This window comes from Platichthys flesus, chromosome 3 (genome assembly GCF_949316205.1).
Source record: "Platichthys flesus chromosome 3, fPlaFle2.1, whole genome shotgun sequence".
Classification (NCBI taxonomy): domain Eukaryota; kingdom Metazoa; phylum Chordata; class Actinopteri; order Pleuronectiformes; family Pleuronectidae; genus Platichthys; species Platichthys flesus.
The window spans coordinates 21,749,959-21,761,842 of NC_084947.1; the positions used below are offsets into that span (position 1 = coordinate 21,749,959).

The 11,884-nt window shown below is 43.8% G+C and overlaps 1 protein-coding gene across 1 annotated transcript; it reads right to left on the reverse strand.

Annotated features, from left to right (window-relative positions):
* Positions 1-1,513: 1,513 nt before the first annotated feature.
* Positions 1,514-11,292, reverse strand: tbx1 (T-box transcription factor 1). Its single transcript, XM_062379885.1, has 8 exons — positions 11,013-11,292; positions 9,399-9,789; positions 7,173-7,274; positions 6,575-6,746; positions 5,484-5,639; positions 4,448-4,515; positions 3,739-3,839; positions 1,514-2,984 (listed from the first exon to the last, which is right to left on the reverse strand). The coding sequence occupies exons 1-8, from the start codon at positions 11,194-11,196 to the stop codon at positions 2,602-2,604; spliced, it is 1,557 nt and encodes a 518-aa protein (XP_062235869.1). The 5' UTR covers positions 11,197-11,292; the 3' UTR covers positions 1,514-2,601.
* Between the last annotated feature and the right edge of the window lie 592 nt (positions 11,293-11,884).

The window sequence follows — 11,884 nt, forward strand, 5'->3', positions numbered from 1 at the left end:
GTTGTATACTTACTGTTGATTAACCACTCAATTAAAAACCTTTAACAACAGTGGACCTTCAGCTTCTAGGACACTGGCAGTCACCGTAATAAAGAGGTCGAACTCATCGAGGCTTATTTGACCTCTGCGCACATTTTCACCTCCTGAAAACAGGCTGGGAGCTTCTTTGTTGAAATGATGACAAGTCAAACTATTAACAAAAACAACCTTGTCATAAAATGACCTCCACCCCCGGAGATATAACTGCTGTCCCCTCGTGTGCACGTCGAAACGTCTCACTCCTTGTTCAGACTGACTCCATTAAATTCGACCAGTTCGTGTTTCGTGCGTTATGAAACCTAGCATTTGTCCGAGTCACCTTTTGAACCTGGTTGCCCCTGGCTACTCCCTCCACGTGCACGAGCCACGGCGGTGCTTCCTCCGATCCCAGCGGCCGACCCGTGCATGTGAGGCCGCCGCCGGCTCGCTCCAGGCGGCTGCACTGTCCACTCCTCCGCCTCCCGGCCACACCACACCGGAGCGATATCTTTCTGTAAGTTTTGATATTAGGCTTCATTATGACTGAACAAGGTTAATACGGATAATTATATATATTTTTTTAACTAGGCCTTCATCTGTATTATGGATTAATTATTAAACCTATTTGACATAAGGTTATTGATTATTTGGCCAAAAATAATTGAATTAGACATTTTTATTGTCAAACTATAAGCTAACTGAGTAATGAAAGATCGTTCAGCCTTGGATAAAATCACATTGTCCATATGACACTGGCCTCATGATAAAGTCCCATTGTCAGGTACACAGTGTGTCTACCAGAGCTCTAGTCACCATGCAAACAAACAAAGAAACAATTACACGACCAATTAGTCTGCGTTTAAATGCGTGGAAACATTATTTAACCTCTGACACCTTTACAAGCCATTAAACAGTCAGAGGTCAGGAGCCCTCAGGCTTCCTCTTCCCCCTCTGCTCTGCGCCCGATGGCAGCCAGTTCAAGGTGAAAAATACATTATTGAAATGAATCGTTAGGTAAAGTTTCCCTTTGTATCGTGACAGGCACAAATCCCAAAGTAGGACCCCCCCCTCATCCCCCCATCCCCAAACTAGATTAACCTTGACAACAAAGCATTCCTCATATAGGACTTCAAATAGGAGATGGAAATGGCTGCACAGATAGGAGGGGGGTGGCATTCTTAAAATATCATCCAACTGTCCCATTAGATATGAGCAATGATATCCTTTTGGGGGGAGAGAGGGGAAATGTAAGTGCTGTGTCTTTTCCACTCTGTCATGAAATGTGTCTGTGAATTCAGTGCTTGCCAACACACTTCTCTCAATTTACATTCTTTTTTAAAACAAATTATTGGAACAGATGAAATGAAATAATAAATATTTACTTTTATTCACATTTTATATGATTTTAAATTATGATCATTTTTAAGTGACAGTTATCTTAGAAGTCTTCACTGCAATAATACAGTTTTGAACCTCCTCTTACAATAAATGAACTTCTTTTGTCAGTTTAGACTTTAACATTTAACTACAGTCAGTAATGCCACAGAGCTCAGAATAGCTGCCCACATTTTGTATCAAAACTAAGAGGTGTGTGTAGAAGTAGGAAGTGTGGTCAGTGAATCACTTTGCGTGTGTGTGCTTTTTCTTTCATAAATTCAGATGCAGATTTCCACATTGGAACTACAGCGCAGCGTAATATTTTGACAGCTTCCAGCTCCTGATTCCAAATGACTGCAGGGGCAGCGGACACCTCAACCTGATTCAACAGGGCCGTTCCGGACGGAGAAACCTGAACAATAAGATCAGTGAGGTAAACTTTCCTCTCTTTGCATCTCTCTCCCCTGTAGCGCTGCAGCAGCAGATGGGACTTTGACAGGAAGACTGGCACAAAGAACAAACCTCTTTATGAATTACAAGAATTAAATGTTTATTTTACAGATACAGAACAGTCATTCTGCTTCATTTATTTACTTTGTATTGCTGAAAGTCAGTGCCATGGTGCAAGCTTCTCAGAGCGGCTCAAAAAGGTTCAGGATGTTTCTAAATATTTTTTTTTTTTTTTCCTCAAACAAAAACATTTGATGCGTTTCGACACCCTCTCTGATGAGCTCAACATGCAAACATCTCGTCTACCTACAAGGTTGATGGACTATATAACATATGGCTTTTTTGAAAGCAATAAAAACAAGGCAAATCAAAAAGTGCATCCAACACAAAGAAAAAAATCGGTTCCAGTCTGTGATGAAAAGTATTGTCTGGGATAAGGAGAGGTCCCTCCTGTCTCCTCTGTCTGCTGGCTCAATGTCCGCACCGCTCAGGTAAGACCCTACCTGGTGTGGAGCTGTTGTCTTTGGGGTTCAAAGGTCAAATCAGACCCCTTCAAGGGCTCAGAGCAGGTGTCCATGTTTACCCCAAAGATGCATTTCCTTTAAATAAATACGGCAGGGTTTTATCCAGCAGAGAGGAGTTTCAGCCGGGAAACGCACCCACAGGTTGCGTAAGCCACTAATGGACAGAACTGTGTTTCCTGCCTTTTCCATCCCCGCAGTGCTGCGTGCTGTTAGCCCCAGTGGGCAGCTGTCATTATCTGGGCCCGTAGTCGTAGTTAGAGGGGCCACTTGTGGCTGAGTACATATTAGCTGTAGCTGGGTTCATGTGGTGATGGTATGTGTGTCCTCTGATGCTGGGTAAAGGGTAGGGCGACGGCCGGGTCTTGGCGCCCAGGTAGTGTTCATAGGTGGTTGGGTACTTGTAAGGATGGTGGTGCAGGGTGTCCGGGGGTAAGGAGTGGGGGTCTGACCGAAGGTCATGGGGAGGGCTGGGCCGGCCACTGGTGAGCGGGACGGCGTGGAGGCCTCCTGGGACGGGCAGGGCAGGGCTTAGGACCCGGGACATCAGTTGGTGAGCCGGGTCACCGTGTATGGGCGTGCCGCTTGGGTCTCGATCATATTCCCGTCTACTGTCTTCTGTGGAGGGAGAGACATGAGGACAGTCAGACACAGCCAATGACAGACGACATATGAATACTCAGTACCAGCAGGGTGTGTATATTGTCTTACACGGTGAGTGTGTTCAATGATACACCCTGAGCTGCAGTGTGTTTTGACATGTACAGTGTTTTGAAGACTTGTTTGGGTGGAAGCCAGGAACAGTTTACACTGTGTAATAAAACCTCATTTCATTATTATTCACATGACAAAAGCTGTATTCAGATCACTATAGAGTAGAAGGCTGAACTTAAAATACATACTATCTGTTAGAACCAGAACATTGTTCCATTGGAATACATATAAATCATCATTATAGAATTATTTCAGACGGATTAGAAGCTTTTAACAGCCAAGGTGTAACCCTCAATTTAACATCAACTGATCAAATCGTTTTTATTGAACTGATAAATAAAATCCTCATTATGTCAGGGTATTTTTCAAAGCAAGTTTTTCTTTACAGTGAAGCCAAGTATTCAATATCACAGGACATGTATTTTATCAGCAGTGACTGAGAGTGACTGGCTGATATTTGATGTTTAATTAAAAAGCCAATATTGACCTGATCCTGCGAATACACTGTGTTTAGAGAATGAGTTAAATTTGCCAGCAACTGAAATAAAAAATGTTCTTCTGAAGCTAAATATGCAAAGATGACTGTGTTGAATGTTTGATAGCAGACATGAGGTTTTTATTTATTTATTTTTGATGAAACACGGAGTGAGCTGCAGACCTTTCTCTGTGCCGTTCTGCTGAGGTGGAGATGACATTGGGTTTCTTGTTCTGGCAAAGGCACTCATTATTGGCAGAGAGCCTGGCCTGTGATTCCTGGGCCTGCAGCGGGGAGAATGGATTCAGTTTCATACTCATTTAATGAATGTCAAGGGCACATTTTCTTAATTACATATTAAAATGATGAATTCACATTTTAAGAGTTTACACTGATGCATGTAATGAGCATTTACACATTGACGTGCAGCTAATTTACAGTGATTGAAATGTGAGGAGACATTTTTAAGTATCAGATTAGTCTGTTTTATATAAAACATTCAAAAATCCCCATAAAATGCATCAGGAAATGCTATAAAAAATTTGAAGTGCTAGACAAGGAGCATTTGAAAAACGTGTTTTTGTTTGTTTCAACTGCCTGTTTATCCTTAGTGGGTGCAGTTTACTCCATTGTGACAATTAAAGAGCGTTTGGTCATTTGTCAATGACAGAAAAGCTCAGATGATTGACTTTCAAACAATATCCAGTGATTATGAAACATCAGGGCACTCATTATCTTCCCTTTTGTGGAAAACTACACCCATCTGTCACCTTTGTGGAATAAAGCAAACAGGAAAAACTGTTTTACAAACGCTCTCTAGCGTGGACAGCTCTGATGTAAATTTCTACCTCATGTGGAAATAAATTAGTTCTTCTCTGTTATAAACACTCACCAGTCCTCTGGGTCACAGTCTCTGAAGCCCTTTGCAAACGGGTTGCTGGCTATCTTCAGCTGCGTGATCTGAAATCCAGAGCACATCAAATAAACCTCAGTGCTGCACACATGGTATTATACACAATACATTTTTTTATTTTCTAATACTGATTGCATTCTGTTAGAAAAAAAGAACAGGGCCTAGAATTTCTGGTAAAAGATCAGCTTGGTCATTGAAGAAGACGTGTAAATAAGCATCAGTTCAAGGCTGCAGAATCATATCTCTTCAGTTTTATTTAAAACAAAGTTACTTTGTGGAACTGACTGCAGAGTGGTCAATACAGAGCTAATAATAATACTATAGATCTTATCTTGTTATTGACTCTGTGATGTTTGAACTGATTACAGCTGAATAACGCCTAATTCGTATATCAGACACAGCACAGTCTTATCCCTTATTATTATAACTTGAATACGTTTCTCATCATCATTCTGTATTATTTTATCATGAGTCACATCATAAAAACGATAATTTACTATTACTGTAACCTTTCTGTGACATTTAATCTGAAACCGACAAGTTATTTGATTCGATATATCGCCTGTTCACGGGAACATTTCGCTCGCCGCATTGCACCGACTCTCACACATTTCACCATCACTCGCACACTGCTGATCTGAGCTGTACTTCATTCTTGAGTTTCACTCGCCACGTTTCGCTCTGAAGGAGACATGAACGCGCTGGTGTGTGAATCTAAACAGACGCAGCGGAGACTGATAGAAACCAGAGCAGGGAGGACGCAGAAAGGGGGACCACTGTTGTGCGTAAAGATCGAATACGCACAATTTACGCACAGAGAAAGCGCCATGATGACACACTTATATGCTACCAAATATTAAATAATAATGACAGATATCTACTTATTTTTTCCATAACCTGTATCTATCAAATATTAGTTAAAATTACCTTGCAGTTGGCTCTAAACTAACCCGTGGAAATATTGAGGTTGTGTGTTTTTTTTTGCGATAATATTCAAAAAGGAGAAGCGACTTACCCGGTGGTTCTGATAAGCTGTGACCGCCGTGAAGCGCGTTTCCTCGAACACAAAGGTCTTGAAATTCTCCTCTGCGTATTTCTCGCTGTCCTTGCGGGGATCCACGTAGACCACATGGAACCTGGGCTGGTAGCGATGCATGGAGTTCAGAATGATCTGTGGAAGACAAGGGAGGGATCAGCACTCATGCACATATTACACTGTAATAAAGGTAAACTCCGCAAGTCAGAGGGTTTTAGATGTTCGAGGCAGGTTTATAAAGTTGAATATAGCGAAATGAAATAATAATTAGTACAAAATATTGTTAAAGTTCATGTTAATAAAAGTCGTTAAATGCAAGAAATAACCCGACGCTCCTGTCAACAGAGCCATTTAAGTCTGTGCACACATCTGATTATATAAATGCCGGCTGAGAATATTTATGTAAATAGTTCTAATTTAAAAAGTATAAACATGGAGCAGGAATCATGCTCGATAACTGATTCCTGAATAATGTGTGTCCTCATTCCCATACTGCAGTCCTGTGTCTATCTTAGTCCTTTACCGTCACTCTTTTCTCAAATATCCTCCTCATCTCGAACTGCTCTCTTATTTTCGCTAATTTCAATCACAACTGATGGGATGACGCACGGAAACACGCGGGAGAGACTGGATTCCAGCGGTGAACTATTCCACATCCTTGCGGAGTTAAGTCTGATGCGTATCTGTCATTTCTATGAAAATCTGTTCTTGGCACCATCTGCCTATGAATCAAAAAAACTGAGGTTTAATTACTTGGATCAATCAGCAGGAGGCGAATAGAAAAATACTTCTTATAATAATCTGCATTCGTGGACGTGGTGAGTTTACTGTTACCAGTAGTTTATCATATTTAATTATTTTGTCGCTGAATAATGTTCTTATCGGGACTATCAGCTGAATCACTGCAGCATATTTTTGCTAATGAGTTTACATAGATCCCTGAAGCCGATGCTTGCTGCTGTGCGGTGTAAAGAAACGTTGGGTCTATACACATCAAACCAAACGATTATTTTGGTCAAACTGAAGTCTGTCGTACTATCCCCCGGCTCCCCGTGGAGCAGGTTACTCACATGTCCGTTGTCATCCAGCAGGTTGTTGGTGAGCTTGAGTTTGTCGAAAGAGACGATCTGCTTCATCCACTGTGCGCCTTTGGCCGGAGAGTCTGGGTGGTAGTGGACCCTGCCCGGCGTGGCGGGGTCAGCTTTGCCCGCCACTAACCACGAGGAGCTGTGGAAAGCATACCTGCAAGAGCGAAGACCACAAAGTATGTAAGACACGAGGTTTTAAAAGGGCCACAAATAGTCACAAAAAATACAAGTCAGAAATGTCGGGGCTAATAAAGAAAATAAAATAATCTCCTTGATAAGAGAAAACTAACAATGAATCTAAGCTAGATTTCAGCAGAGACACCAACACACTTCTGGCACAATTTGGTTCATTGCAGAAATATTTATAAATGTTAGTCTGAATTAAGGTATAGACAAAAATGTATATATAATTTTCATTTCACTCGTGTATTTGTGATGCCCTTTTGGAATGCGAATACTCGCGTACTCAATGTGGACTGCGCGCAACAGTAAAAAACAACGAACTGGCCAATGTGTTACGGTCCTGTAGAGACACGTGTGTGTCCTATATGTGTTCAGAGAGATGTCCACAAACTAGTACCTGTAACGTTTGTCGTCCACAGGCAGGAAGTCCATCAGGAGCATGTAGTCCGACATCGGATCCATCCCAAATATTTTCACTTGGAAAGTTGGAAACATTCTCCTGGCAAAGTTAAAAAAGAAACATAACTGTTAACTCCAGTCTTTAAAATGTTACTGCTGCTGCTGCACATTTTGTCCCATTTAACAAAGAAAATACTGGACCGTGTGTGGAGTCGTGGACGGTGGTGTTCACATTATTTGGAATTCTTCCGAGGAGCCAGCAAATGGTTTTGCTAAAGTATTTCCTATTGTTGTTTTTATTATTATTTTAGCCATGCGTGTTTGCACTGTACAGCTGCTCCCAGGCCAACTGGGCTCCGGCTACAAGAAGACACAGACTTCTAACTATTGGAAATGACGTGATCGAGCCCGTGCGTAACCGGCTAAAACTCCCGCTGATCCGAATTGAGCTTTTGCAGTGTTGTCTTTTGTGACTCCGCGCTTGTGACTTCTGGCAAAGCGCTTTAACGTCTTCTCCTTCCTCTGCTTCCCTGATGAATTCCAGACCCACGAAGGCCAACACACATGAAGTGGACCGAACACACGCGCACATTGACTTTTTGCGCACATTTTGCGTATGCGTAAAGGCACTAAAAGCAGTTTTGATAGCAGGGAAACTTCCAGAATGTTCTTAGTATGAAATAAAGAGCTGGTTCCCCGTTCGGTCTGATATGTTGTAGACCTCTTGAAATGGATTAACAATTAATATTATTTTCCTCATGTGTTCGTCGCCTTGAAAGGTTTTGGGGCGCAGTGGCCCAGTCAGCGGCCACGCACACAAACATTAGTTGTCTCCCCCCCCCTCCACCTCCAGCTCGTTTAGGTTAGGTTACAGATCCATATCCCCCAACAACATCAGCGGAAAGTTGAGTAATCCGCGGAGTCAGTGAAAGGGATCCTAAAAATCAACGCTCAATTAACGTCAGTGTTGTGGCTAGGTGAGGCTGAAGGAGCTTTTAAAGTGCTCTGCTGCAGATCTGCTTTCCCCTGTCAGCCTGCGGAGCGCGGGGAGGCTCAGCCCGGACCCTCACAATTAAATCAATTATATCACATCTCTTTATATTACAGGACCAAACTCAGACACTTCAATATTTTGTGTGTAGTTTGTGGGAGAAAAAAATGTGCTGAGTGTTGGTGGGCTCTTCACAAGGGTCAGAGGTCAGCTTTGGCCCGAACGCATGTAGGATAAAGTAGATATTATTATTATTAATCAAATTTGCCAATAAGCTATTTTTATATTTCCCTAATCTGTTTTCGTTTTAATTATTAATAATCAAATCAAAACCGGCTTTGAATGTGTTCAAACTACTATTTTAGTTTGACTGAGGAGAGAGGGACTCCCTCCTGTAAATAGGAAATAAAGGAAAGTGAACTAAGTGCTGAGGCTCGAGTTAAACCAGATAGTGCGACAGCTTATACACGAGCTCATCTTCACTCACACGTGTAAAGACTCTCAGGTTAGAGGCCGTAATGTTGTCATGTTGCATTGTAACAGGGCTGAATAAACATCATCCTTATTGGATCTATAAAAGCAGGAGCACATCACATGCAAACACACACCCTCACAAACGCACACATACACAAAAAGCCTCCATGCGTTTGACCTTCTCTTTTACGTGACTTTTTATAATCCCTCCAACCTCAGGCCTCAACTTCTCCCCTGCACAACCTTACATAAAATATATTTTATAAGCTTATGTCAGTGTTGGAACATTTAATCAGTTCGCCTTTATCTATATAAACATGTTGGGCCTTTATATGCACGAAGCAAAAGATGTTCCTATTAAATGTTACTAGCATGTCGATCTTATTGAAAAGCATGTCTGGAGCCACAAACGAATAAAGAAAAACACATGCGCTTAACTGGTGAAACAAAGTCAGAGTCATTATAAACTAGAGAGGAAAAAAATATGTTTTTTTTCTAGATTAAACTCATTAATCCTTATTTGATTTGATAATATTTGCAATCATATATTTATTCTTAAAATACTGATTTAATTAAATCGATCACACCTTTATACCGCATGTGAGATTTTTTAAGATTCAACAGCAAACCTTAATATAATAAACTGGGAAAATACATTTTAAAATTCCAGTTATTGTTTTGGCAGTGTTTCCCTAAAGGTGGTGTATGTGTATATTATCAGATGTGGTGAAAGCCCACTCCACTGTGCGTCCTGCTCACCTGCCGGCCTTGGTGACGATCATCTCCGTGCCCAGCGAATTAAACTCGTCCCATAAAGCCTTCATCTCCAGCTGCACGTTAATGTTGGCCACCTTCGGGTTCTTCTTCACCATAGCTTTGCTGTTCGGTGTGGAGCTCGAGGACGACGAGGAGCAGTTGGGAGTCCCGCCGTCGCTCGGCGGGGCCTGGCCGGGGTTCGAGCCCGGGTAGTTGTAGTTGTGCTGGGCGGCCGGGCAGGGCTCGAAGTGGGCCTCATGCTGGATGTAGGGGTCCCCGGGGGACGGGGAGAGGTGGTAGCCCCCCGGCGTGTTGAGGCTGCTCAGGCTGCTCGTCGTGAAGGCTGCAACATCGCAAAAATGGGACAGCTGCGTCAGCCACGGACTGGATATGGCTGAAATCATCCCAAAAAAGACTGGATTTACTCAATATGCCTCACAGACGTGCCTCGGTTAGAACACAGAGTGAAGAACACACGCAGGAGTCAGTGAGCTCCAAATGGGGATGTGAGGCGCAGACGCAGCCCAGCTCGGTTTAAAAGTTTCCGTCTCGGCTGCGCGTTAATCCCTGAGGTTGCATCCACTGCCAGCATGCTACAGTCTGCCTCGTCTAACGCACAAAGCGTCCGAAATGTCTCCAAAACCCGCGGAATCTCTCAACTAATGGCACCAGCGAAACTCGAGCGCGCGCGTATTATAGTTTTAGCCGTGGATTGATTGCGCTCTGCTGTGCGCTCCTGTTGCTCCTGCTCCTGCTGCTGCTTGTGTGCGTGTGCGTGTGTGTGTGTGTGTGTCACAGCGCAACCCCGTCTCCGCTCTTATCTGTCGCAGAGGGCCTCCCCTTTGCGATAAAACTGGTTCTTATTTCTATTTAGATAAGGAGCTGCAGGTAATGTGCCTTTTCCTCGCCTTGGGACGAGACTGATTGACAGCGGAGTGCGCCCCCTTTTAATGGGCTTTCCGGCACTCATTCAACTTTGTGGATAAGGGTGTCGCCCACCTCAGCCCCGTTAACAAACAATAGGGGATGTGACCGACGGTTTACAAGGTAAACACACGTAGATTTGCATGAACAAACAAACAGGCAGCAGGTGACTGTTGCTTTCTCGTTATTGGACAAATGGACACATGGGCCTGTGGAGTGGATGTATACCCCCCTGCGCGCTGGATTTGCTTATTATGGTCTGGTTTTTTTACCATTACGATCAGGATGCCCGTGTGAGTCCTCCTCCTGGCTTAGTTGTCAATGTATGTGATCCAGTCCGCGAATTAAACTTGACTCTTCGTGCAACGCTTCGGGATTTTGGAATAGCGATTCCCCCCCCCCCCCACCCACCCACTTTAGCGTTTTTGTATGCACACTTCCCCCAAAGGGTTATTCCATGCACTGATCTGCATTATTTTTGATAGCATGCAAACTGTGGCAGAATTTATGTTTTCCGCTAATTTCACTCATGCATTCAAAACAACGCACCCGTATGCAGCTTTGCGCATCGGTCTCCGCAGCGCGTTTGGGAAAATGTCGGTTAACCGAGCACATGCACGGGAGTACAGTGAAATTTCGGGTGTGATGTAAACATGCTACAGCGGCTCTATGGGCATCAACAAACAGCTTTACCTTCCATTTCCCGGGTCACTGTGCTGTAATGCATTTTAAAGGAACTGTGGTTATGCAGGTCTGGCTTGTCTAGGCCGGTTCTCTGTTTGTCGAACGCTGCGTTTCCTGCTTGCTCTGCAGCCGAAATCAAAGAGGCAATACTGAAAGCATTTGCCTTTGGAGAGAGGGGACCGCCGTCGTCCATAGGCAAGGGATCGAGTCGGGGGAAAAGACGTCCCTCCTCCTCCCCCGCTTTCCAGAAAGCAGGAGAAGGCAGCGCACAATGGAGAGGAACATGCGCCAAAATTCCGCCACCGGCGCTCGGTGGGTGTCAGAGTCTTAGGCGGCGGGCTGGTCTCAAAGTATTCCCACTGCTACTGTGACCACTCGAGAGGTTCCCGCGGTGCTCTAACTCATCTGATGAAGCCCCGAACACGTCCCGGTGTCAAAACATAGTTCATCCGCCGCGAAGACAGAGAGAGAGAATGCGCTTCCCTTGTTTCTCCGCCGGTCGGTGGCGGGGTGGTGTCATCTGAGTCCTGCCTTGAGGAGAAGCTACTGCTGCTACGAGAATGTCAAAGTGAGCAAGATCCACGCCTCCCCCTGCACCACCAGGAAAAAAGTGTCTGCGCTCTGCACTGGATGTTTTATTTCTATAAGACCTCGTCAGGCATTTGAATTCAACACCAACGTCACTGCAATGTCTTAATGTCTCTTAAGAGTGCTCCACTTTTCCTGTAAATTGCGGAACTATATATATATATAAATACGTGTGCATATTTTAGCTGCCCATGACCCTCATATAGAGCAGCCCAGTATGGAACATCAGGGGGACGCAAGGCAAATATATGGACATTCAGGAGACTTTTACGCACCAGCTCAGTGTGGAAATA